This window comes from Taudactylus pleione, unplaced genomic scaffold (assembly GCF_031769625.1).
Source record: "Taudactylus pleione unplaced genomic scaffold, aTauple2 ptg000634l, whole genome shotgun sequence".
Taxonomy (NCBI): domain Eukaryota; kingdom Metazoa; phylum Chordata; class Amphibia; order Anura; family Myobatrachidae; genus Taudactylus; species Taudactylus pleione.
The window spans coordinates 1,620,926-1,647,500 of NW_028285036.1; the positions used below are offsets into that span (position 1 = coordinate 1,620,926).

Sequence of the window (26,575 nt, forward strand, 5' to 3'; positions counted from 1 at the left end):
CCACCAAGGGCTAGGGTCTGCATTGTATACTGGCCACCAAGGGCTAGGGTCTGCATTGTATACTGGCCACCAAGGGCTAGGGTCTGCATTCTATATTAGTCACTGGCAACTGCACTCACTGTTGTCATAGATAAATGAAACTGCGACGCGTTTCTCAGCACCTCGCCGCTTCCTCAGGGAGTGTAATTTAAATGTAATTTATCTATGACGATAGTGAGTTGTATTATGATCCCATTAATCTAACAAAATCATTTGAGTATCAATTTTTTTTTGGGTCATCCCTTATTTGCCAGTTGCAGCCCATATTTCATGTTTGGGTAAGAGGCTGTTTGACCACTTTGACCATATAGGACTGTTACAGGAAGTGTCAGCACTTAAGGCAGAGGTGGGCAATGAGCAGCCCTCCAGCTGTTGTAGAACTACACATTCCAGCAAGCCCTGCCACAGTTTTGCTAATTGGCCATGCTAAAACGGTTGCAAGGCATGCTGGGATTTGTAGTTCAACAACAGCTGGAGGGCTGCTCATTGCCCACCTCTGCCTTAAATGCTGACACTTCCTGTAACAGTCCTATATTGCAGGGCTCCCATTTATGGAGGGTAAGGGACCAGTTTTGCATAGCAGAAGTGCCACAATGATGTTATGATGTATAAAGTTTCCTACTCAGCGCCCGATACTCTCCTGTTTTCAGTCCTGTTCCCTTTGGGTTAAGTTGGGAAACGCACTCGTCCCCCTTAGGTCGTAGAGATTGGACGCCCGTTGGTGCCGCCGCAACATTCATTTTTACATAACCTAGAATGACGGCATGTTTGCATTCATGAGTCTGCAGCCTCCCAGGCTACTAGGAACTTGTGACATCACTGAGGCATGAGGCACTCTCAGAGGAGGTATGCAGTTCTCGCAACAACGCTAGTTAAAAATGTAAATTAATACTTTTGCTTTAACAGAGGAATAAACGTGTCCTCTCAAAGTCTCTGTAGCACAAGTATGCTGTGTACTTAATGGATGTTCCCACAGGACTCGGGTCTGTTGTACAGAGCGCTGCAGCCTCTAAATACGGCAGCAACATTGAAATGAAGGTGAAGCAAATGCTGATCAAAAATCACGTATACGGATCCATTCACATACATTGGTGTCTGGAGCATCCGCATCAGCTCTCATTTATTAGGCTTCTAGAAAGTGTGTTTAGCACCTAAAATAAATACCAGCTGCAGCGTCACCTGTATTTTACTTCGGATTTCAAAACCTGGCGCAGAAAGATTTATGCTGGGACCCTTTGTGTGTCCTCCATCTCCTGAGCCTCCCTCAGGCCAATATGAGGCCTACACCTCAGCTGCACTCTGACCCTCTACGGCTCCAGTCCTGACCCAGGCCAATATGAGGCCTATACCTCAGCTGCACTCTGACCCTCCACGGCTCCAGTCCTGACCCAGGCCAATATGAGGCCTACACCTCAGCTGCACTCTGACCCTCCACGGCTCCAGTCCTGACCCAGGCCAATATGAGGCCTACACCTCAGCTGCACTCTGACCCTCCACGGCTCCAGTCCTGACCCAGGCCAATATGAGGCCTACACCTCAGCTGCACTCTGACCCTCCACGGCTCCAGTCCTGACCCAGGCCAATATGAGGCCTACACCTCAGCTGCACTCTGACCCTCCACGGCTCCAGTCCTGACCCAGGCCAATATGAGGCCTACACCTCAGCTGCACTCTGACCCTCCACGGCTCCAGTCCTGACCCAGGCCAATATGAGGCCTACACCTCAGCTGCACTCTGACCCTCCACTGCTCCAGTCCTGACCCAGGCCAATATGAGGCCTACACCTCAGCTGCACTCTGACCCTCTACGGCTCCAGTCCTGACCCAGGCCAATATGAGGCCTATACCTCAGCTGCACTCTGACCCTCCACGGCTCCAGTCCTGACCCAGGCCAATATGAGGCCTACACCTCAGCTCCACTCTGACCCTCCACGGCTCCAGTCCTGACCCAGGCCAATATGAGGCCTACACCTCAGCTGCACTCTGACCCTCCACGGCTCCAGTCCTGACCCAGGCCAATATGAGGCCTACACCTCAGCTGCACTCTGACCCTCCACGGCTCCAGTCCTGACCCAGGCCAATATGAGGCCTACACCTCAGCTGCACTCTGATCCTCAACGGCTCCAGTCCTGACCCAGGCCAATATGAGGCCTATACCTCAGCTGCACTCTGACCCTCCACGGCTCCAGTCCTGACCCAGGCCAATATGAGGCCTACACCTCAGCTGCACTCTGACCCTCTACGGCTCCAGTCCTGACCCAGGCCAATATGAGGCCTACACCTCAGCTGCCTCTGACCCTCCACGGCTCCAGTCCTGACCCAGGCCAATATGAGGCCTACACCTCAGCTGCACTCTGACCCTCCACGGCTCCAATCCTGACCCAGGCCAATATGAGGCCTACACCTCAGCTGCACTCTGACCCTCCACGGCTCCAGTCCTGACCCAGGCCAATATGAGGCCTATACCTCAGCTGCACTCTGACCCTCAACGGCTCCAGTCCTGACCCAGGCCAATATGAGGCCTACACCTCAGCTGCACTCTGACCCTCCACGGCTCCAGTCCTGACCCAGGCCAATATGAGGCCTACACCTCAGCTGCACTCTGACCCTCCACGGCTCCAGTCCTGACCCAGGCCAATATGAGGCCTACACCTCAGCTGCACTCTGACCCTCTACGGCTCCAGTCCTGGCCCTTAGGGGTTATCAGGTAATCGTGTGCTCACATTCCCAGCATTCCCTCTCTTTATGTCCCTGTAGAAGAATTTCACTGAAATAAAGACTAACGTTTTGCACAGTGAACCTAATAATGGTTTGTTACCATGTATAGTACTAATATCCCTCTGTATTAGATAATCATTCTGGGCCACACTAACCATAGGCCTGCAGAGACATACCAGGGCCTGTAGGCTACAATTACAGTGTGTGAGAGTCTGTAGCCGTAGGTGTAACATAATGCATACTAGCAATAATGCACAGCTAGGACATAACTCCATACATCATTTTGGGGTTGACAGCACGGTTAGTGTAGTGGATAGCACTACAGCCTCACAGCCCTGGAGGTCAGGAGTTCAGTTCCTGACCAAGGCACTGGTATGTGTTGGGAGGAAGCTGGTGGTGTGTATGGGGGAGGGTGAGTGTGAGAGTCACACTAACAATATGCACTGGTTGTGCCAGCCGAGTATGTAGTTCAAGGCCTCGTCGCGTGGGAGTTATAGCATCTCCAAGCTGGCTGCGTGCTGGTTCATCGAAACAAGTGAATTATTGCGCAGATTATCAAATGATGAATTTGTTCTTGTATCCTTTAGTATTTTACTTGCACAAGTGCAAAGTGAAATATAAACATAAGGTTACAGTCCCTTTTTAAAAAGAAACATAAATAAAAACTATATATATATATATATATATATATATATATATGTGTGTGTGTATATTTATATATATATATATATATATATATATATATGTTTATGTATGTTTTTTTTTTTGTGTGTTTTTTTTATGAGTACTTTTTTGTCCACTCCTTTGTTTTTGTTTTGTTTTTTCTCTTATACTTAAGGGAAGACTGATAATAATGATGTTGATGATCCTGTAATGATGGCTTTGTAATAATAATCCAGTTGCAGGGGGTCTCCTTAGTTTTAGAAGTTTTGGCAGTTGTGCTGGCCTTTTGAGCTCAACTAGTCCCTACATTTTTGTATTGGAGGACACATGCTGTGACGGGTTCATCAATCTTAATTGCTGGTTTCTAATCTCTTTCTCTATTAAGGCAGATTCCTCCTGCCCCCCTCTGGAAAGATTAGGAAGCATTTGACTCCTGAAGGAGGCTGGCCAGGACCTAAACGTGGGTCAGTTTGCAATGAAAAGAATATTTGGGATCACAAGCAGGATCGTCCCTGTAAAAGCGATGGCGTGCTACAGGCGGCCCTGTTGAAGCTGGGATCAGTCTTTAATGGGCAGCGCAGGTCTGCAGTAAAGCAGCCGTATCTTAGAATACCAGTTTGCAAATTCCATGAAGATATTTTGGAAGTTCAAGAAGGGACGATATCTGCGTTTTGTGACCTGCAAGGAATATGCACAGTGCATAATGGCATTACGGTTGGCTGAAATAGATGAATGAAATGGTTTGCCATTGGCAAGGCAGTGTTGTTAACTTCTGGTTAAGCAATAAAATTTAAACCATCTCTCCTTCCTTCTTGGTGGCGTCCTGGTAATTGCAGGCCGAAACCTTTTTCCCGGCATCATCCGGTGCTGTGTGCAGGTTATAGTGGTGTTACAGACCAATAGAAATGCACAGGAGATGATCTGGCCAATTGGCATCTGTGCTATGCAACAGAGTGCCAGCTCTTGGGCCGAGAGTATGTACCATGTGTTGCCAGCTTAAGCTTTTTCCTTGAGGCGTGGCCGGCTGTATAGTAACCATTAGGACAACTGTCCCAGTAGCTGTGGATAACCCCATTACTTAATTCTGGCCAATGGCAATGATCATTTTGTGATATAAGCTGTGTAACATTTGCCGTAAGGAGTGTTTCCCTTATTGTTCTCTGGCTGTAGTGATCTGCTATTGGGCGCGTACACCAGAACCATTGCAGCTTAGATCTGCCACTGAAAGTAGAAAAAGACCAATTTCCATTCATATGTCACTTTTCCTCCTTCTATATTTTCTAAACTTAGTAGATAACTGAACTGATATAATTTATCATGGTGAAATTGTAATTCTCATCTGGTTTATCCTTACCTTGTCTATACCCTATGCCGTGTCCCTATAAGTGATTATCCCCAGTGATAGTGTATGTGTGTTATATTGTCTGTGTACTATTGATGCTGTGTCCCTATAAGTGATTATCCCCAGTTATTATAGTGTCTGTACTATTGATGCTGTGTCCCTGTAATAAGTGATTATCCCCAGTTATTATAGTGTATGTGTGTTATATTGTCTGTGTACTATTGATGCCGTGTCCCTATAAGTGATTATCCCCAGTGATAGTGTATGTGTGTTATATTGTCTGTGTACTATTGATGCTGTGTCCCTATAATAAGTGATTATCCCCAGTTATTATAGTGTCTGTACTATTGATGCTGTGTCCCTGTAATAAGTGATTATCCCCAGTGATAGTGTATATGTGTTATATATTGTCTGTGTACTATTGATACTGCGTCCCTATAATAACTGATTATCCCCAGTGATAGTGTATGTGTGTTATATTGTCTGTGTACTATTGATGCTGTGTCCCTGTAATAAGTGATTATCCCCAGTGATCGTGTATATGTGTTATATATTGTCTGTGTACTATTGATGCTGTGTCCCTGTAAGAAGTGATTATCCCCAGTGATAGTGTATATGTGTTATATTGTCTGTGTACTATTGATGCTGTGTCCCTATAATAAGTGATTAGCCCCAGTGATAGTGTATATGTGTTATATTGTCTGTGTACTATTGATGCTGTGTCCCTGTAAGAAGTGATTATCCTCAGTGATAGTGTATGTGTTGTATTGTCTGTGTACTATTGATGCTGTGTCCTTATAATAAGTGATTATCCCCAGTTTTCTACTTCAGGGTCCATAGGGTTCCACAGGATACCTTGGGTATAGGTGTGACGTCAGTCGCTGGGCACCATAGAGTTAAGCTTTTCAGCCTCCCAGGATGCACTAGGTCCCCCTCCTATACCCCGCCCCCGAGCCAAGGCACCTCAGTTTAGTTTGGTGCCCGGCCGGCGTCGGGTGCACTTGTCGGAGTGGGGGCTAGAAGAGCCCCTGAAGCTTTCTTCAGTGCAGCTGTGGCTGCACATCTGGATGTACAGCATGGACAGTCAGTCCTGACGTCCATGCTGTCTTCCTTACACCCCCGCCGGTACCAGAACGCCGGTACCGATCCGGGGATGCTGGTGAGCATCTGGGGTCACAGCTAGCGGTGACCCCAGATGTTCCGGACCATGGCCGGATCCAAGGGGGACAAAGGTAAGCAGCGGGGTCCCGCGGTGGGTCCCCGCTGGTCACATGGTCCTAAGTCCCCAGACAGGGGGCTCCCTGGGGACTGGCTGCAGCGTGGAGCCAGGCGACCAACCTGCGCTTTCCACTGCCCCCTGGGACAGCGGACCGCAGCAGAGCGGTAGCGCTGCGGTGTCCCAGGGGTTAAATGCATGCCAGGGGAGCGCGCCTTCCCTGTCTCACAGCCGGCGCCTCCCCCGCTGCACACAGCCCTCTCTGCATGCTGCCGACTGGTCCTGTGGCAGCGCTCCTCCCCCAGGCCAGCCTCCTCTCTGCTCCTCGGCGGCCATCTTCTCCAGAACGCATGGTGAACGCTGCTGGAAGCGCTGGACGGAAGCATCGTGGTCTGGGTCCCCCCGCATACCTCTCCTCCGCTGTGGTCAGGTCTGTGTATGCAGCGCTGTGTCCTACCAGGCCCTGTGTCTGCGTAGTTGAGTGATCAGCGCTGTTAGTGCAGGAATTGGTTTTCTTTGCATTGTATGTGACTGTGCTAGCGCTGCCTGTAACTTTTCTTCTCTAAACTGTCAGCTTTATTACTGTCCCTGTTCTTTCTGCTAAGCCCTTGCGGTGCGATGCTGCAGGGTGGTCTCTCGCCTATTTAAGTTATAATTGGTGAGAGAGGTCACATACGTGGTGCCATCATGTCCGAAGGTGATTTTCCCCTCCGGCTACAGTGTACTACGTGTAAAGTACCGTTAGCGGAGGGGGAGGGTAGCGCGGAGGGCCTTTGCCGGCAGTGTTTGTCCATGGCGCGGCCTCTTACGGTTACAGCACCGGTACAGGAGCTGCCCTGGGCTTGTTTCGCTCAGGCGCTTACAGCCTTAGTGGGCCAGTTAGCTCCGCAGCCCGCGTTTACACCGATGGGTTTATCCCAGCAGTCAGTGGTGTCGTCACCCATGCAGGGTTTCCCACGACAATTGGTGGTACCCCACAGTCTCCCTATTTCCCCACTCCCGGTTTCTCAGGAGCCAGCGTGGGTTAACTCCCTGACGAGTTCTGTACAGCACTTGTCGGATGTGTTGCAAGGGGAGTCTGTGATGCGGCCGCATAAACTGCCGGTGGCGTCTCTGTCGGCTCCTTATGAGGATGACGAGGGGATGTCTGATGATGGGGAGATTCTGGATCCTTACGATCAGGAACCTCTCCATACGAAGGACGCTGATGCTAAGTCCAAAGTATATATTCCTGGACTTATTCGGGCGGTCCGCACAGCCTTGGTGATTGAGGACGAAGTTCCCCCAGCGGCTAAATCTAAGTATGCCTTTTTCAAGGATGTGAAGGGCGATGCCACAGTCTTTCCTCTTTCGGGTCAGTTGGTGGACCATTTAGAGGAGGCGTGGAAACAGCCTGGCAAAAGATACCAGCCGCAGAGACGCCTGGCAGTGGCTTATCCATTCGCAGATAATTATTTTGCAAAGTGGGAATCCCCTCCACAGGTGGATTCTCACGTGACCCGTCTTGTCCGTAGTGCCACATTGCCGATGCCATCCATGTCCTCCCTTAAGGATGCTACGGACCGCAAGGTGGAAATCTGCCTGAAGTCCGCTTATTCCCTTGCGGGGGGGGGGCAACACGGCCGGCTATGGCCATTTGCTGGGTTGCCAGAGCGATGGAGCGCTGGGCGGATTCATTAGAGGCTTCTTTTGATTCCGACTGTCCGGCCGAACAGGCGGAGTTGATTGGCAATCTCCGTGATTCGGCCACCTACATCAACGAGGCAGCCCTAGACATTAGTACTCTGGTGTCTAGGATTTCTTCAGCAGCGGTAGCTGCTCATCGCACCTTGTGGCTGCGATCCTGGAAGGCGGACGCAGATTCCAAAAAGGATCTGGAGGCGTTGCCATTTACCGGAGAAGTTCTCTTCGGTCCGGATCTGGATAAGATTGTGGCCACGCTGGCGGCAGCCAAATCGGCTTGTCTCCCGTCGGCCGCTGCTCCTTCTGGTTCTGGACCATCGTCCTTTCGGTCATCTATGGCCCAGGGCAGGCCCAAACCACAGTCGTTTCCTCGACAGGCTGGTCCTAAGAAATCGGCCAAGCCCCGGAAGCAGGCATGGAGTACCAGACGTCCGGCCCCCAAGCCAGATGACAAGCCTGCGGCCTGACGGTCCGGGCCTCCCTTTGGGGGATCACAGGGTGGGAGGCCGCCTGCTACAGTTCGCCCAGTGTTGGTCGACCACTACGACAGACACTTGGGTTCTGGAGGTGGTTTCCAACGGATACGCCCTCTTCTTCCGGCACAGACCCCCGGCTCGATTCTTCACCACGGGTCTACCATCAGACCGGAACAAGGCTACGGAGCTGCGGAAGGTATTGCACACTATGCTCCAGGCTGGAGTTATAGTGCCTGTTCCATTCTCCCAGAGGGGCCAGGGTTTCTATTCAAATCTATTTTTGGTACAGAAACCCAATGGGTCATATCGTCCGATTCTCAACCTCAAAGCACTCAACAAGTCTTTGCGGGTCCCGAAGTTTCGGATGGAGACCCTACGGTCCATCATTCTGGCGCTGGAACCTGGGGACTACATGGTGTCATTGGACATACAGGACGCTTACCTGCATGTCCCTATTCTTTTGCGCCATCAACAGTTCCTCAGGTTTGCAATCCGCAGCGACCACTTCCAGTTTCGGGCGTTACCTTTTGGCCTGGCGACAGCACCACGTGTTTTCACCAAGGTGATGGCGGTCATGGCGGCTTCTCTGCGGCTGCAGGGAGTCTGCATGTTGCCGTATTTGGACGACCTGTTATTGGTGGCAGGATCTCCAGAGCTCCTGTTACGCCATTTGGACCTGACCATTGCACTGCTGCAACGGCACGGCTGGCTAATCAACTGGCAGAAGTCCACTCTAATCCCGTCTCGGAGGATTCTGCATCTTGGAGCCTTTTTGGACTCGGGACAGCAAAGGATCTTCGTGACGGAGGACAAGATCTCTGCTTTACAGTCAAGGGTGCGCAGTTGTCTGCACAGCCGCCGGGTGTCCTTACACTCGGCGATGAGGTTACTGGGCTCCATGGTGTCGGTGTTCGACATGGTGGAATACGCCCAGTTTCACTCCAGACCTCTGCAGCACCTGATCCTGTCCAAGTGGAACGGGCTGCCTCAGTCTCTGAAGTCCCAGACGATTGTGCTCACCCCGGAGGTTCGCCTGTCCCTTGCGTGGTGGTTACAGACGACCCACCTCAACAAGGGACGTCCGTTCTGGGTTCCAAATTGGGTCCTGTTGACAACGGACGCCAGTCTTCGGGGCCGGGGAGCAGTTTCGGGTCCACACTTGTTCCAGGGCAGGTGGACGCCGACAGAAGCGGAGCTTCCAATAAATATCTTGGAACTCCGTGCGGTCTTCAATGCTCTCCAGCAGGCACAGCGGTTTCTCCAGGGTCACCCGTTGCAGGTCCAGTCGGACAACGCTACCACCGTGGCCTACATAAACAGGCAAGGAGGAACTCGCAGTCGGGCGGCTCTCGTAGAGGTCTCTCGGATCCTGGTTTGGGCGGAATGCAATCTTCCGGCCATATCAGCGGTCTTCATCCCGGGAGTGCTAAATTGGGAGGCGGACTTTCTAAGTCGCCAGGACGTTCATCCGGGGGAATGGTCCCTGCACCCGGACGTTTTTCAACTACTGGTGGACAGGTGGGGTCTTCCAGAAATCGACCTCATGGCGTCCCGGCATAACAACAAGTTGCCGGTGTACGGGTCTCGCACAAGAGACGAAGGGGCGTCTCTGGTGGATGCTCTGTCCGTCCGGTGGACGTTCCGGTTCGCATACCTGTTTCCTCCGGTCTCCCTTCTTCCACGGGTAATCCGGAAATTCAAACAGGAAGGAGGGACGCTCCTGTTGATAGCTCCCGCGTGGCCCAGACGGCACTGGTTCTCAGACCTTCAGGGTCTGTCCGTGGACAGTCCTCTGCGGTTGCCGCTACGACCGGACCTTCTGTCTCAGGGTCCTTGCCTTCACCCGGACCTGACTCGGCTGTCTTTGACGGCGTGGCTGTTGAGACGGCCATGCTGAGGTCCCGGGGGTTTTCCAGCTCTGTGGTGCGTACCATGTTACGAGCTCGGAAACCGTCTTCCGCGAGGATATACCATCGCGTGTGGCATACGTTCTTCCAGTGGTGTCGACCGAGAGGTTATGCACCGCGGGAGTTTCGTCTGTCTCGGATTCTCGCTTTCCTGCATGCGGGACTAGATCATGGGCTTCGCCTTGCTTCTTTGAAGGTACAGGTTTCGGCCCTATCTGTCTGGTTTCACCGTAGGATTGCTACAATCCCGGATGTGCGCACCTTTATGCAGAGTGTTCTCCGCATTCAGCCGCCCTTTGTTCCACCTGTGGCGCCTTGGGATTTGGCTGTGGTCCTGAGGGCTCTCCAAGGACCGCCGTTTGAACCACTGGGCTCAGTGGATCTTAAATGGCTAACAGCTAAGACTGTTTTCCTTCTGGCCATTGCTTCGGCCAGACGTGTTTCTGAGTTAGGGGCTCTTTCTTGTAGACCCCCTTTCTTGGTTTTTCATGGGAACAGGGCAGTGCTCCGCACTCGGCCCGAGTTTCTTCCCAAAGTTGTTTCCCAGTTTCATGTTAACGAGGAAATAGTTGTTCCGGCCTTTAACTCACCGGGTCTTTCCGTGGGTGAGGCCTCTTTGGATGTTGTGTGGGCCTTAAGGACTTATGTTGACCGCACTTCTTCGTTTAGGAAGTCGGACGCTTTGTTTGTCCTCTATGGCTTCCGTAAAAAGGGTTGGCCTGCTTCAAAGCAAACTTTGGCAGCCTGGATCCGTATGGCTATTTCTGAAGCTTATCTTCATGAAGGCCTACCGGTCCCTCCTTCTCTGAAGGCTCATTCCACTAAGTCTGTGGGTCCTTCGTGGGCAGCTCGACGTGGTGCCTCGGCAGTTCAGATCTGCAAGGCTGCTACGTGGTCCTCTGTCCATACCTTCGTGAGGTATTACAGGTTTGACACCTTCGCCTCTCAGGATGCTTCCTTCGGGCGGCGGATTCTCCTTTCTGCACAGGAGCGTCCCCACCCTTAGAGGATACTGCTTTGGGACATCCCCAAGGTATCCTGTGGATACCCTATGGACCCTGAAGTAGAAAATATGAGATATGGTAAGAACTTACCCTTGTTATCTCTATTTCTACGAAGTCCATAGGGTTCCACAGGACTCCCGCCCTGTCGCACCTGTGCTGCAGATGGGCTTTGCTCTGGTCACCGGTTTTCCGTCTCCCTCTGGTGAGAATGTGATTCTTGTATGTGTCCAGATCTTTTTTCTCTCTCTTCCTTCTCCTCCTCCGGCCTATGGCTTGATAACTAACTGAGGTGCCTTGGCTCGGGGGCGGGGTATAGGAGGGGGACCTAGTGCATCCTGGGAGGCTGAAAAGCTTAACTCTATGGTGCCCAGCGACTGACGTCACACCTATACCCAAGGTATCCTGTGGAACCCTATGGACTTCGTAGAAATAGAGATAACAAGGGTAAGTTCTTACCATATCTCATATTATTATAGTGTATGTGTGTTATATTGTCTGTGTACTATTGATGCTGCGTCCCTATAATAAGTGATTATCCCCAGTGATAGTGTATGTGTGTTATATGGTCTGTGTACTATTGATGCTGTGTCCCTATAATAAGTGATTATCCCCAGTGATAGTGTATGTGTGTTATATTGTCTGTGTACTATTGAGGCTGTGTCCCTATAATAAGTGATTATCCCCAGTCATAGTGTATGTGTGTTATATTGTCTGTGTGCTATTGATGCTGTGTCCCTGTAAGAAGTGATTATCCACAGTGATAGTGTCTGTGTGTTATATTGTCTGTGTACTATTGATGCTGTGTCCCTATAATAAATGATTATCCCCAGTGATAGTGTATGTGTGTTATATTGTCTGTGTGCTATTGATGCTGTGTCCCTGTAAGAAGTGATTACCCCCAGTTATTATAGTGTATGTGTGTTATATTGTCTGTGTACTATTGATGCTGTGTCCCTATAAGTGATTATCCCCAGTTATTATAGTGTATGTGTGTTATATTGCCTGTGTACTATTGATGCTGTGTCCCTATAATAAGTGATTATCCCCAGTGATAGTGTATGTGTTATATTGTCTGTGTACTATTGATGCTGTGTCCCTATAATAAGTGATTATCCCCAGTGATAGTGTATATGTGTTATATTGTCTGTGTACTATTGATGCTGTGTCCCTATAATAAGTGATTATCCCCCAGTGATAGTGTATATGTGTTATATTGTCTGTGTACTATTGATGCTGTGTCCCTATAATAAGTGATTATCCCCAGTGATAGTGTATGTGTGTTATATTGTGTGTGTGCTATTGATGCTGTGTCCCTATAATAAGTGATTATCCCCAGTGATAGTGTATGTGTGTTATATTATCTGTGCGCTATTGATGCGGTGTCCTTGCAGCACGCCGCTGAGTTGGAGCAGAAGCAAAATGAGTCTGAGAACAGAAAGTTGCTGGGAGAAATTGTAAAATACAGCAACGTTATACAGGTAAGTGTAATATACAGCAATGTTATACTGGTAAGTGTAATATACAGCAATGTTATACTGGTAAGTGTAATATACAGCAATGTTATACTGGCAAGCGTAATATATCTCAAAGTTATAGTAGTAAGCGTAATATGCAGCAATGTTATACTGGTAAGCATAATATACAGCAATGGTATACTGGTATGCATAATATACAGTATTGTTATACAGGTAAGCATAATGTACAGTAATGTAATACAGGTAAGCATAATATACAGCAATGTTATCCTGGTAAGTATAATATACAGGCAAGCGTAATATACAGCAGTTATACAGGTAAGCGTAATATACAGCAATGTTATACTGGTAAGTGTAATATACAGCAATGTTATACAGGTAAGTGTAATATACAGCAATTTTATACTGGTAAGTATAATATACAGGCAAGCGTAATATACAGCAATGTTATACTGGTAAGTGTAATATACAGCAATGTTATACTGGTAAGCGTAATATACAGCAATTTTATACTGGTAAGTGTAATATATAGGCAAGCGTAATATACAGCAATGTTACACTGGTAAGTATAATATACAGGTAAGCGTAATATACAGCATTGTTATACAGGTAAGCATAATATACAGCAATCATATACAGAAAGAGTAATATACAGTAGTGATATACAGGTAAGCGTAATATACAGCAATGGCATACTGGTAAGCATAATATATAGCAAATTTATACAGGTAAGCGTAATGTACAGTAACGTTGTACAGGTAAGCGTAATATACATAAAAGTTATACCGCCTTTTTGTGTCCGTCCTCAGCGTGTGACTTTTCTCCGTACAGCTGCTGCACATTAAGAGCAACAAATACCTCACGGTGAACAAGCGGCTGCCGGCGCTGCTGGAGAAGAATGCCATGCGCGTGTCCCTGGACGCGGCCGGGAACGAGGGCTCCTGGTTCTACATTCAGCCATTCTGGAAGCTGCGGAGTGAAGGCGACAATGTAGGTGCTCTAGGAACCATCTGTGATTGGAGCTAATGACTGAGGGGTCTATTTACTAAGCAGTGTTAGGAGACAGAGTGAAAAGTGATAAGGTGCCAGCCAATCAGCTCCCAACTGTCATCTCACAGGCTGTGTTTGAAAAATGACAGCTGGGAGCTGATTGGCTGGCACCTTATCACTTTTTACTCTGTCTCCTAACACTGCTTAGTAACTAGACCCCATAATGTGCCAATATTTACATCCCTCGTGTATTTGTACATGTCACAAGATGGCGTTTAGACCTCACCTATACGTTAGGCTTATGGACCCTTTACATTATAATTATAGTTACATGGGTAAAGGCGTGATGTATTTTACAGTAAAACAAGGGCATAAAAATATCGGAATCATCGCTGGACTATTTACTAAGTGGGGGATCTTCAAAGCCACCGATTTCTATCGCATTTGTCCGTTGGATTGAAAATGGCGATAATAATGAATAGAAAATCAATTGCGTTGAATATTATCTGCTTTTAAATCCGTGCACAAAACCGCCTAAAATTTGTCGGCTTTGGGAGCCCTCCGCTTAGTATATAGTATAATACGTATACTGTATAGCCCCTGGTCTGTTGGAACTGGACCCTTGTTGGTATTTAACATTGATATTTCCCATACTTTTGTGCCTTTGTTTAAATGTAAAATCCATCATATGATTTAGAGTTGTGATCCAGGCTCTGCCGAAACTGACTTTAAAGTGCACTGTAAAAGCAGATTAGGTCAGTACATGTGTGTCACATGCGTGTATTTTTCTCTGCATGCAAAAAGATTTTATTAACATTTTTGCACAATCATATTCGGCACCTAAAGAAAATTTTAACCTAAATCTTAGGGATCGATGCTATTAACCCCAAGTTAGTGTACCTATATGCCGCACTTACCGGTACCTCTGGACTGCCGCACTTACCGGCACCTCCGGACTTGTGATTTTTGTTCTCAGCCCCATAAGTTTACGTACAAAAACTCTGAGAGTCTGGGGTTATATCCGGCAGTGATTTGAGGTGCCGTTGCTGGCGTTTCTATGCCGTTACAGTGGCAACTCGCCCCCCTTGCACCTATTAGGATCGACCCCTTAATGAGCACCAATATGTGTAAACTTATTAGATATAATAGCCGATTTTCTTCCAAAGATGTCCCTTTCCAGCAGGGCCGCATTAGAGATAATTCTCCTATGAAGGAGCCGTAATAATTGCACAATTTTTCCCCAAAATGCAATCTTAAAAGGGGTTTCTCATGCAGGTAACAGATTTTCCCTCTGGTTATCTGTTTTCCAGGTTTTGGTGGGAGATAAGGTGGTCCTGATGCCGGTTAACGCCGGGCAGCCGCTTCACGCCAGTAATATAGAACTTCTAGATAATCCCGGCTGCAAGGAGGTAACTTATCCCTGGACCTTACTGAGTCCTTACAATCATTCACGTCCCAAGAAGCATGAAATAAACCTTATTCTGTTATAGGTGAACGCCGTCAATTGTAACACCAGCTGGAAAGTTGCGCTGTTTATGAAGTACAGCGACTATCGAGACGACGTTCTGAAAGGGGTGAGTGACCGTCGTCTCCGGTAATCGCAGCCGGACCGGATACGTACCAGGAGATTTCCTAATATTTCCTGCTCGTCTGTCAGGAGATTGCTTTGGTCATCTGATGGTTGCGGAAGACTGCAGAGTGTAGTACATAAACATGGATGAATGGAAAAATGTGCTTTTACCTTGGGTCTTTATAATCCATATTCTGTATCCTTTTCTTCTGACTGACCTTAGACTAATGATTAGGAAGTGTCTGTTTTTTATTTTCTTTCTTAAATTCACTTAGTTTTTAGTGTGAAGAGATGACCCCTCCCCCACCACCAATCCCCCTCTAACTTTTCATAGTATTTAAAACATACAAAGTATACTTTATATATAATGTGGTGCGACGTTGTCTTTTAGTTTATGTTTGCACTTTCCTCTCATGCTCCTCACTCTTCCTCTTTCATTTTGTCTCTGTGACAACAGTAGAAAGATAAAACCAGATAACAAACTCCTATTTAGTCCATTGTGAAGCTATTGAAAGTCAGTGAGGAGTTATATTTGCAAAGGCTGACTGTTTTTGTAAAGGTCACACAGCTAGGGAGTGACCTCTCGTGTCCTAATTTACATGCAGTGAAATCGGCACTCACATTCTCGTAGAGATTATATAATAATACTCTGAGGAGGGTGCTAGTTACAGATTATTACAGGAGTTTCTTCACTAAAGTCCCTCCAAGAGAAACATGAGATTTTTTTTTTTTTAAATGAACTTTAGATAAATGTTAATTAAAAAAAATAGCAAATCTCCCCTCCCCTTCATAGTCCCTACACTACCATTTTTCCAACTCTTCAAGCTGTTTAGTATGCTAATCAACACGGCCAACATGCTGAACAGCTTGCTGAAAACCCGCCGGTTCCTCAAACTCGGAACCTATTTAATCTCCATTATGTTTTATATTTGTTTCTCTCCTGGCGTTCCAGGCATGGAGGGGCAAAGCTTGTATTCAGCAATACAAGGTCCCGGAGATGGTTTATAAATTACATACATGTTACAGATGACCTTATGAAATACTGATTTTTCTGGCGTTACTCTACGTCGTGTTTAACCACCCTTGTCCCCCCGCCTGTGCCCCTGCAGGGTGATGTGGTCAGGTTGTTTCACGCAGAACAAGAAAAGTTTCTGACCTGCGATGAGTATGAGAAAAAGCAGCACATCTTCCTGCGCACCACCTTGCGCCAGTCTGCAACATCCGCAACAAGCTCCAAGGCCCTGTGGGAAATAGAGGTAATTATCATGATGAAATACAGTTTCTGCCTTTTTGGAGGCCCGTCGGGTTCTGAGGGAGGGAGGCCCGTCGGGTTCTGAGGGAGGGAGGCCCGTCGGGTTCTGAGGGAGGGAGGCCCGTCGGGTTCTGAGGGAGGGAGGCCCGTCGGGTTCTGAGGGAGGGAGGCCCGTCGGGTTCTGAGGGAGGGAGGCCCGTCGGGTTCCGAGGGAGGCCCGTCGGGTTCCGAGGGAGGTTTGTCTGGTTCTGAGGGAGGTTTATTGGATGTCTCGTGAGGTCTGTTGGAGAGGTGTGGAGGTTTATGATGCAGACTGACCTATGTTAACATCCAGTAGGTTGTGTGAGGTAAGTCTCTCTAGAAAATTGGTGCTAAATTGGTTGTAAGAGGTGGCATGATGGTCTCTGGCAGATTTTTGGTCAGAATCCGTTTCATGTAATAATCGCATGGCGGCAGAGTGCAGGTGAGGGTGCTGTCAGATATATTCAGATCCAAAACACTATTTGTGCATCGCACGATCTGCCTGTACACGTACGCTATGTCCAACACTGGAAGATTCAGCAATGGCCCCTAGTGCTGCGCACTTTTGAAGCTTTTGCGTGGAAGTGAAGTGAGCGGAACATCAAGTGATATCAATGATCGTCTGATAGCGGTGGCCATGTGTGTACACACAGGTGCCGCAAATGGTGTCAAGAATTGTTGCTAATCTGCATTATGTGTGTGTAATGAGGCGCAGTCTGTGCGATGGAGAGAGAAGCCTGCAGACAGATAATGAATTGATTTGTTGCTATTTCGGTCTCTCTGTTATTAGCTACATCGGTCCCTCATGTATATTATCCATGCTCCTGCAGGTTGTGCACCACGATCCTTGTCGAGGAGGGGCTGGCCAGTGGAACAGTCTATTCCGATTTAAACACTTAGCTACTGGGAACTACCTGGCGGCAGAGGTGAGTGAGGCACCTGTACACTCCTTGTTCCTGATGCAAACAAAGAAGGAAGGGGTCACGTGGGGTCGTTTACGAAGTGCAGTACAGACACTTACTGCTGCGGCCAGTAACACTGGCTAAAAACAAATACACCGCTTTTACCCACAATTCTCTGTGCACCAGCGCTAGGGATGAGTTATGTGTGTAAGCCTGTGTACTCTGTGCACCAGCGCTAGGGATGAGTTATGTGTGTAACCCTGTATGCTCTGTGCACCAGCACTATGGATGAGTTATGTGTGTAAGCCTGTATACTCTGTGCACCAGCACTATGGATGAGGTATGTGTGTAAGCCTGTATACTCTGTGCACCAGCTCTATGGATGAGTTATGTGTGTAAGCCTGTATACTCTGTGCACCAGCACTATGGATGAGGTATGTGTGTAAGCCTGTATTCTCTGTGCACCAGCGCTAGGGATGAGTTATGTGTGTAAGTCTGTATACTCTGTGCACCAGCGCTATGGATGAGTTGTGTGTAAGCCTGTATACTCTGTGCACCAGCGCTTTGGATGAGTTGTGTGTAAGCCTGTATACTCTGTGCACCAGCTCTATGGATGAGTTATGTGTGTAAGCCTGTATACTCTGTGCACCAGCTCTATGGATGAGTTATGTGTGTAAGCCTGTATACTCTCTGCACCAGCGCTAGGGATGAGTTATGTGTGTAAGCCTGTATACTCTGTGCACCAGCACTATGGATGAGGTATGTGTGTAAGCCTGTATTCTCTGTGCACCAGCGCTAGGGATGAGTTATGTGTGTAAGTCTGTATACTCTGTGCACCAGCGCTATGGATGAGTTGTGTGTAAGCCTGTATACTCTGTGCACCAGCGCTTTGGATGAGTTGTGTGTAAGCCTGTATACTCTGTGCACCAGCTCTATGGATGAGTTGTGTGTAAGCCTGTATACTCTGTGCACCAGCACTAGGGATGAGTTATGTGTGTAAGCCTGTATACTCTGTGCACCAGCACTATGGATGAGGTATGTGTGTAAGCCTGTATTCTCTGTGCACCAGCGCTAGGGATGAGTTATGTGTGTAAGTCTGTATACTCTGTGCACCAGCGCTATGGATGAGTTGTGTGTAAGCCTGTATACTCTGTGCACCAGCGCTTTGGATGAGTTGTGTGTAAGCCTGTATACTCTGTGCACCAGCTCTATGGATGAGTTATGTGTGTAAGCCTGTATACTCTGTGCACCAGCTCTATGGATGAGTTATGTGTGTAAGCCTTTATACTCTCTGCACCAGCGCTAGGGATGAGTTATGTGTGTAAGCCTGTATACTCTGTGCACCAGCACTATGGATGAGGTATGTGTGTAAGCCTGTATTCTCTGTGCACCAGCGCTAGGGATGAGTTATGTGTGTAAGTCTGTATACTCTGTGCACCAGCGCTATGGATGAGTTGTGTGTAAGCCTGTATACTCTGTGCACCAGCGCTTTGGATGAGTTGTGTGTAAGCCTGTATACTCTGTGCACCAGCTCTATGGATGAGTTGTGTGTAAGCCTGTATACTCTGTGCACCAGCACTAGGGATGAGTTATGTGTGTAAGCCTGTATAATCTGTGCACCAGCACTATGGATGAGTTATGTGTGTAAGCCTGTATTCTCTGTGCACCAGCGCTAGGGATGAGTTATGTGTGTAAGCCTGTATACTCTCTGCACCAGCGCTAGGGATGAGTTATCTGTGTAAGCCTGTATACTCTGTGCACCAGCACTATGGATGAGTTGTGTGTAAGCCTGTATGCTCTGTGCACCAGCACTATGGATGAGTTATGTGTGTAAGTCTGTATACTTTGTGCACCAGCACTATGGATGAGTTATGTGTGTAAGCCTGTGTACTCTGTGCACCAGCGCTAGGGATGAGTTATGTGTGTAAGCCTGTGTACTCTGTGCACCAGCTCTATGGATGAGTTATGTGTGTAAGCCTGTATACTCTGTGCACCAGTACTATGGATGAGTTATGTGTGTAAGCCTGTATACTCTGTGCACCAGCACTAGGGATGAGTTATGTGTGTAAGCCTGTGTACTCTGTGCACCAGCGCTAGGGATGAGGTATGTGTGTAAGCCTGTATGCTCTGTGCACCAGCGCTAGGGATGAGTTATGTGTGTAAGCCTGTATACTCTGTGCACCAGCACTAGGGATGAGTTATGTGTGTAAGCCTGTATAATCTGTGCACCAGCACTATGGATGAGGTATGTGTGTAAGCCTGTATTCTCTGTGCACCAGCGCTAGGGATGAGTTATGTGTGTAAGTCTGTATACTCTGTGCACCAGCGCTATGGATGAGTTGTGTGTAAGCCTGTATACTCTGTGCACCAGCGCTTTGGATGAGTTGTGTGTAAGCCTGTATACTCTGTGCACCAGCTCTATGGATGAGTTATGTGTGTAAGCCTGTATACTCTGTGCACCAGCTCTATGGATGAGTTATGTGTGTAAGCCTGTATACTCTCTGCACCAGCGCTAGGGATGAGTTATGTGTGTAAGCCTGTATACTCTGTGCACCAGCACTATGGATGAGGTATGTGTGTAAGCCTGTATTCTCTGTGCACCAGCGCTAGGGATGAGTTATGTGTGTAAGTCTGTATACTCTGTGCACCAGCGCTATGGATGAGTTGTGTGTAAGCCTGTATACTCTGTGCACCAGCGCTTTGGATGAGTTGTGTGTAAGCCTGTATACTCTGTGCACCAGCTCTATGGATGAGTTGTGTGTAAGCCTGTATACTCTGTGCACCAGCACTAGGGATGAGTTATGTGTGTAAGCCTGTATACTCTGTGCACCAGCACTATGGATGAGGTATGTGTGTAAGCCTGTATTCTCTGTGCACCAGCGCTAGGGATGAGTTATGTGTGTAAGTCTGTATACTCTGTGCACCAGCGCTATGGATGAGTTGTGTGTAAGCCTGTATACTCTGTGCACCAGCGCTTTGGATGAGTTGTGTGTAAGCCTGTATACTCTGTGCACCAGCTCTATGGATGAGTTATGTGTGTAAGCCTGTATACTCTGTGCACCAGCTCTATGGATGAGTTATGTGTGTAAGCCTTTATACTCTCTGCACCAGCGCTAGGGATGAGTTATGTGTGTAAGCCTGTATACTCTGTGCACCAGCACTATGGATGAGGTATGTGTGTAAGCCTGTATTCTCTGTGCACCAGCGCTAGGGATGAGTTATGTGTGTAAGTCTGTATACTCTGTGCACCAGCGCTATGGATGAGTTGTGTGTAAGCCTGTATACTCTGTGCACCAGCGCTTTGGATGAGTTGTGTGTAAGCCTGTATACTCTGTGCACCAGCTCTATGGATGAGTTGTGTGTAAGCCTGTATACTCTGTGCACCAGCACTAGGGATGAGTTATGTGTGTAAGCCTGTATAATCTGTGCACCAGCACTATGGATGAGTTATGTGTGTAAGCCTGTATTCTCTGTGCACCAGCGCTAGGGATGAGTTATCTGTGTAAGCCTGTATACTCTGTGCACCAGCACTATGGATGAGTTGTGTGTAAGCCTGTATGCTCTGTGCACCAGCACTATGGATGAGTTATGTGTGTAAGTCTGTATACTTTGTGCACCAGCACTATGGATGAGTTATGTGTGTAAGCCTGTGTACTCTGTGCACCAGCGCTAGGGATGAGTTATGTGTGTAAGCCTGTGTACTCTGTGCACCAGCTCTATGGATGAGTTATGTGTGTAAGCCTGTATACTCTGTGCACCAGCGCTATGGATGAGTTATGTGTGTAAGCCTGTATACTCTGTGCACCAGCACTATGGATGAGTTGTGTGTAAGCCTGTATACTCTGTGCACCAGCACTAGGGATGAGTTGTGTGTAAGCCTGTATACTCTGTGCACCAGCACTATGGATGAGTTAAGTGTGTAATTAACACATTAGATTGTAAGCTCCTCTGAGGAAGGGACAGCAGCTAATGATCGCATTTCTCTGATTGTACAGCACTGCAGCCTATACCGGCGTTATATACAGTAAATAGCAGAATTTAATAAGTATTTCAAAATAAACAATTTAATGGTCTACTAATTACCGCTGTGATACAAATGACCCGTCCGGTGAGTGACGGACCTCTCTCTTTCAACTGCGCCCTCGCAGCGATCCCTCTCACCTCTTTGCGTGGAAACTGTCACAGTGTCACCCAAACTACACAGCGCTGTGTCGGCACGTTGGCTCAGCACTAACTAAGGTGGATCAGAGCCAGCAGAGCTGCTTAATGTGGTACATTGTGTGTGCTTGTCCTTTGCACGGAGATCTTGGCTGATAGTGTGCTAGCCTTTATAGTGGCAGCTGAAATTGGGGGGAGGGGGGGTAATGAGTTACGTGGTTGGTGGGTAAATAATTGTTTCTGTCTTTCTCTTCTCCTAAAATACTCTCATATGCAGCTGAAATTGTGTGAGCAACAGTAATTTTCTGTGGAAAGCTGCATTGCGGTGCCACGATAACCGCTGTTCATGTCCGCAGTGAGTTTGCTTCGAGTGGCGATACAGGATAAGGAGGACTAATAATGGGGCCCTTTGTTCGATGTCATTTACCATTAAATAAGGAACTTTCTATGCCAAGTGCACTATAATATTTACTGTTTTATTAATGGTAATGTAAGGTAGGAAAATGATCTCTGCAAGAACAGAATGTTCCATATTTCAGTAGAAATGCATCTTAGAAATGACTGTTTATCACACATGGGTGGACTTTTAAGGGATAACTAAAGCTAAAATACATGTTAGAGAATAGTATTGGACTAGTAATTATGGTTCTAGATGTATATGTAAACGTTTCCGCAGCTTATCAGATCACTCAGCAAAGGGGGTACGCCGTGCTGGTGATGTAAGGTGGTGTGGCCACATTGATGGTCGTTTCTGCTGTCCAGCAATCTCACTCAGATAGGGCGTAATCAGCATCACCTCTGCCTGTGATTGATGATTATATCTGCACAGTACATATTCTATTGTCATATACACTTTGCTTTTTCTTTCCCTGTTATGTTACCTGCTCCGCTGTGGATGGTTATGTGTGATTTGGGCGAGGTGCTGGTGCAGGCTTATTTCTCCTTCATCCACTAGGGGGCACTGGAGTATAGACAATGGGGTACAGGCTTATTTCTCCTTCATCCACTAGGGGGCACTGGAGTATAGACAATGGGGTACAGGATTATTTCTCCATTATCCACTAGGGGACACTGGAGTATAGACAATGTGGGTACAGGCTTATTTCTCCTTCATCCACTAGGGGGCACTGGAGTATAGACAATGGGGTACAGGCTTATTTCTCCTTCATCCACTAGGGGGCACTGGAGTATAGACAATGTGGGTACAGGCTTATTTCTCCTTCATCCACTAGGGTACACTGGAGTATAGACAATGGGGTACAGGATTATTTCTCCTTCATCCACTAGGGGACACTGGAGTATAGGCAATGGGGTACAGGATTATTTCTCCTTCATCCACTAGGGGACACTGGAGTATAGACAATGGGGTACAGGCTTATTTCTCCTTCATCCACTAGGGGGCACTGGAGTATAGACAATGGGGTACAGGATTATTTCTCCATTATCCACTAGGGGACACTGGAGTATAGACAATGTGGGTACAGGCTTATTTCTCCTTCATCCACTAGGGGGCACTGGAGTATAGACAATGGGGTACAGGCTTATTTCTCCTTCATCCACTAGGGGGCACTGGAGTATAGACAATGTGGGTACAGGCTTATTTCTCCTTCATCCACTATGGGGCACTGGAGTATAGACAATGGAGTACAGACTTATTTCTCCTTCATCCACTAGGGTACACTGGAGTATAGACAATGGGGTACAGGATTATTTCTCCTTCATCCACTAGGGGACACTGGAGTATAGGCAATGGGGTACAGGATTATTTCTCCTTCATCCACTAGGGGACACTGGAGTATAGACAATGGGGTACAGGATTATTTCTCCTTCATCCACTAGGGGACACTGGAGTATAGACAATGGGGTACAGGATTATTTCTCCTTCATCCACTAGGGTACACTGGAGTATAGACAATGGGGTACAGGATTATTTCTCCTTCATCCACTAGGGGACACTGGAGTATAGGCAATGGGGTACAGGATTATTTCTCCTTCATCCACTAGGGGACACTGGAGTATAGACAATGGGGTACAGGATTATTTCTCCTTCATCCACTAGGGGACACTGGAGTATAGACAATGGGGTACAGGATTATTTCTCCTTCATCCACTAGGGGACACTGGAGTATAGACAATGGGGTACAGGATTATTTCTTTTTCATCCACTAAGGGACACTGGAGTATAGATAATGGGGTACAGGATTACTTCTCCTTCATCCACTAGGGGGCACTGGAGTATAGACCATGGGGTACAGGTTTATTTCTCCTTCATCCACTAGGGGGCACTGGAGTATAGACAATGGGGTACAGGCTTATTTCTCCTTCATCCACTAGGGGACACTGGAGTATAGACAATGGGGTACAGGATTACTTCTCCTTCATCCACTAGGGAACACTGGAGTATAGACCATGGGGTACAGGTTTATTTCTCCTTCATCCACTAGGGGACACTGGAGTATAGACAATGGGGTACAGGGTTATTTCTCCTTCATCCACTAGGGGGCACTGGAGTATAGACAATGGGGTACAGGGTTATTTCTCCTTCATCCACTAGGGGGCACTGGAGTATAGACAATGGGGTACAGGCTTATTTCTCCTTCATCCACTAGGGGGCACCGGAGTATAGACAATGGGGTACAGGATTATTTCTCCTTCATCCACTAGGGGGCAATGGAGTATAGACAATGGGGTACAGGCTTATTTCTCCTTCATCCACTAGGGGGCACTGGAGTATAGACAATGGGGTACAGGGTTATTTCTCCTTCATCCACTAGGGGGCACTGGAGTATAGACAATGGGATACAGGATTATTTCTCCTTCATCCACTAGGGGGCACTGGAGTATAGACAATGGGGTACAGGGTTATTTCTACTTCATCCACTAAGGGGCACTGGAGTATAGACGATGGGGTACAGGCTTCTTTCTCCTTCATCCACTAGGGGGCACTGGAGTATAGACAATGGGGTACAGGCTTATTTCTCCTTCATCCACTAGGGGGCACTGGAGTATAGACAATGGGGTACAGGCTTATTTCTCCTTCATCCACTAGGGGACAATGGAGTATAGACAATGGGGTACAGGATTATTTCTCCTTCATCCACTAGGGAACACTGGATTATAGATAATGGGGTACAGGATTACTTCTCCTTCATCCACTAGGGAACACTGGAGTATAGACAATGGGGTACAGGCTTATTTCTCCTTCATCCACTAGGGGGCACTGGAGTATAGACAATGGGGTACAGGGTTATTTCTCCTTCATCCACTAAGGGACACTGGAGTTTAGACAATGGGGTACAGGCTTATTTCTCCTTCATCCACTAGGGGGCACTGGAGTATAGACAATGGGGTACAGGCTTATTTCTCCTTCATCCACTAGGGGGCACTGGAGTATAGACAATGGGGTACAGGCTTATTTCTCCTTCATCCACTAAGGGGCACTGGAGTATAGACAATGGGGTACAGGCTTCTTTCTCCTTCATCCACTAGGGGGCACTGGAGTATAGACAATGGGGTACAGGGTTATTTCTCCTTCATCCACTAGGGGGGCACTGGAGTATAGATAATGGGGTACAGGCTTATTTCTCCTTCATCCACTACGGGACACTGGAGTATGGACAATGGGGTACAGGGTTATTTCTCCTTCATCCACTAGGGGGCACTGGAGTATAGACAATGGGGTACAGAGTTATTTCTCCTTCATCCACTAGGGGGCACTGGAGTATAGATAATGGGGTACAGGCTTATTTCTCCTTCATCCACTAGGGGACACTGGAGTATGGACAATGGGGTACAGGCTTATTTCTCCTTCATCCACTAGGGGACACTGGAGTATAGATAATGGGGTACAGGCTTATTTCTCCTTCATCCACTAGGGGGCACTGGAGTATAGATAATGGGGTACAGGCTTATTTCCCCTTCATCCTCTAGGGGACACTGGAGTATAGACAATGGGGTACAGGCTTATTTCTCCTTCATCCACTAGGGGGCACTGGAGTATAGACAATGGGGTACAGGATTACTTCTCCTTCATCCACTAGGGGGCACTGGAGTATAGGCAATGGGGTACAGGCTTATTTCTCCTTCATCCACTAGGGGGCACTGGAGTATAGACAATGGGGTACAGGCTTATTTCTCCTTCATCCACTAGGGGGCACTGGAGTATAGACAATGGGGTACAGGCTTATTTCTCCTTCATCCACTAGGGGGCACTGGAGTATAGATAATGGGGTACAGGATTACTTCTCCTTCATCCACTAGGGGGCACTGGAGTATAGACAATGGGGTACAGGATTATTTCTCCTTCATCCACTAGGAGGCACTGGAGTATAGACAATGGGGTACAGGATTATTTCTCCTTCATCCACTAGGGGACACTGGAGTATAGACAATGGGGTACAGGCTTATTTATCCTTCATCCACTAGGGGGCACTGAAGTATGGACAATGGGGTACAGGGTTATTTCTCCTTCATCCACTAGGGGGCACTGGAGTAGTGTCAATGGGGTACAGGATAATTTCTCCTTCATCCACTAGGGGGCACTCGTGTATAGACATATTTTGGCCTCTCTTCACCACCACAATGGCTTTGAAATGAAACAAACAAGATGTGATTTAACTGTAGACTTTCAGATTTAATTTGAGGGTAATTACATCCAAATCCGGTGAACGATGTCGGAATTACAACGGTTTCTTGTGTCTCCCACTTTTTAAGGGGCCAAAAGTAATGGGACAAACTAAACAATTCTAAATATAACTATCACTTTTTATTACTTTGTTGCAAATCCTTTGCAGGCAATTACAGCCTGAAGTCTGGAACGCATAGACATCACCAGACGCTGGGTTTCATCCCTGGTGATGCTCTGCCAGGCCTCTACTGCAAATGTCTTCAGTTCCTGCTTGTTCTTGAGGCATTTTCCCTTCAGTTTTATCTTCATCAAGTGAAATGCATGCTCAATCGGATTCAGGTCAGGGGATTGACTTGGCCATTGCATAACATTCCACTTTTTAGCCTTAAAAAACTCTTTGGTTGCTTTTGCAGTTTGCTTCGGGTCATTGTCCATCTGCACTGTGAAGCGCCGTCCAATGAGTTCTGAAGCATTTGACTGAATATGAGCATATAATATTGCCCGAAACACTTCAGAATTCATTCTGCTGCTTTT

At 47.5% G+C, this 26,575-nt stretch overlaps 1 protein-coding gene across 1 annotated transcript in view; it reads left to right on the plus strand.

The window, feature by feature from the left end:
- ITPR2 (inositol 1,4,5-trisphosphate receptor type 2) overlaps positions 1-26,575 on the plus strand; it is a 318,547-nt gene that overhangs the window by 91,453 nt on the left and 200,519 nt on the right. Inside the window, exons 4-9 of the mRNA XM_088454805.1 lie at positions 12,438-12,524; positions 13,353-13,511; positions 14,822-14,920; positions 15,002-15,085; positions 16,191-16,337; positions 17,185-17,280. Coding sequence (XP_088310931.1) covers positions 12,438-12,524; positions 13,353-13,511; positions 14,822-14,920; positions 15,002-15,085; positions 16,191-16,337; positions 17,185-17,280 — 672 coding nt within the window. The remainder of the gene's footprint in view (positions 1-12,437; positions 12,525-13,352; positions 13,512-14,821; positions 14,921-15,001; positions 15,086-16,190; positions 16,338-17,184; positions 17,281-26,575) is intronic.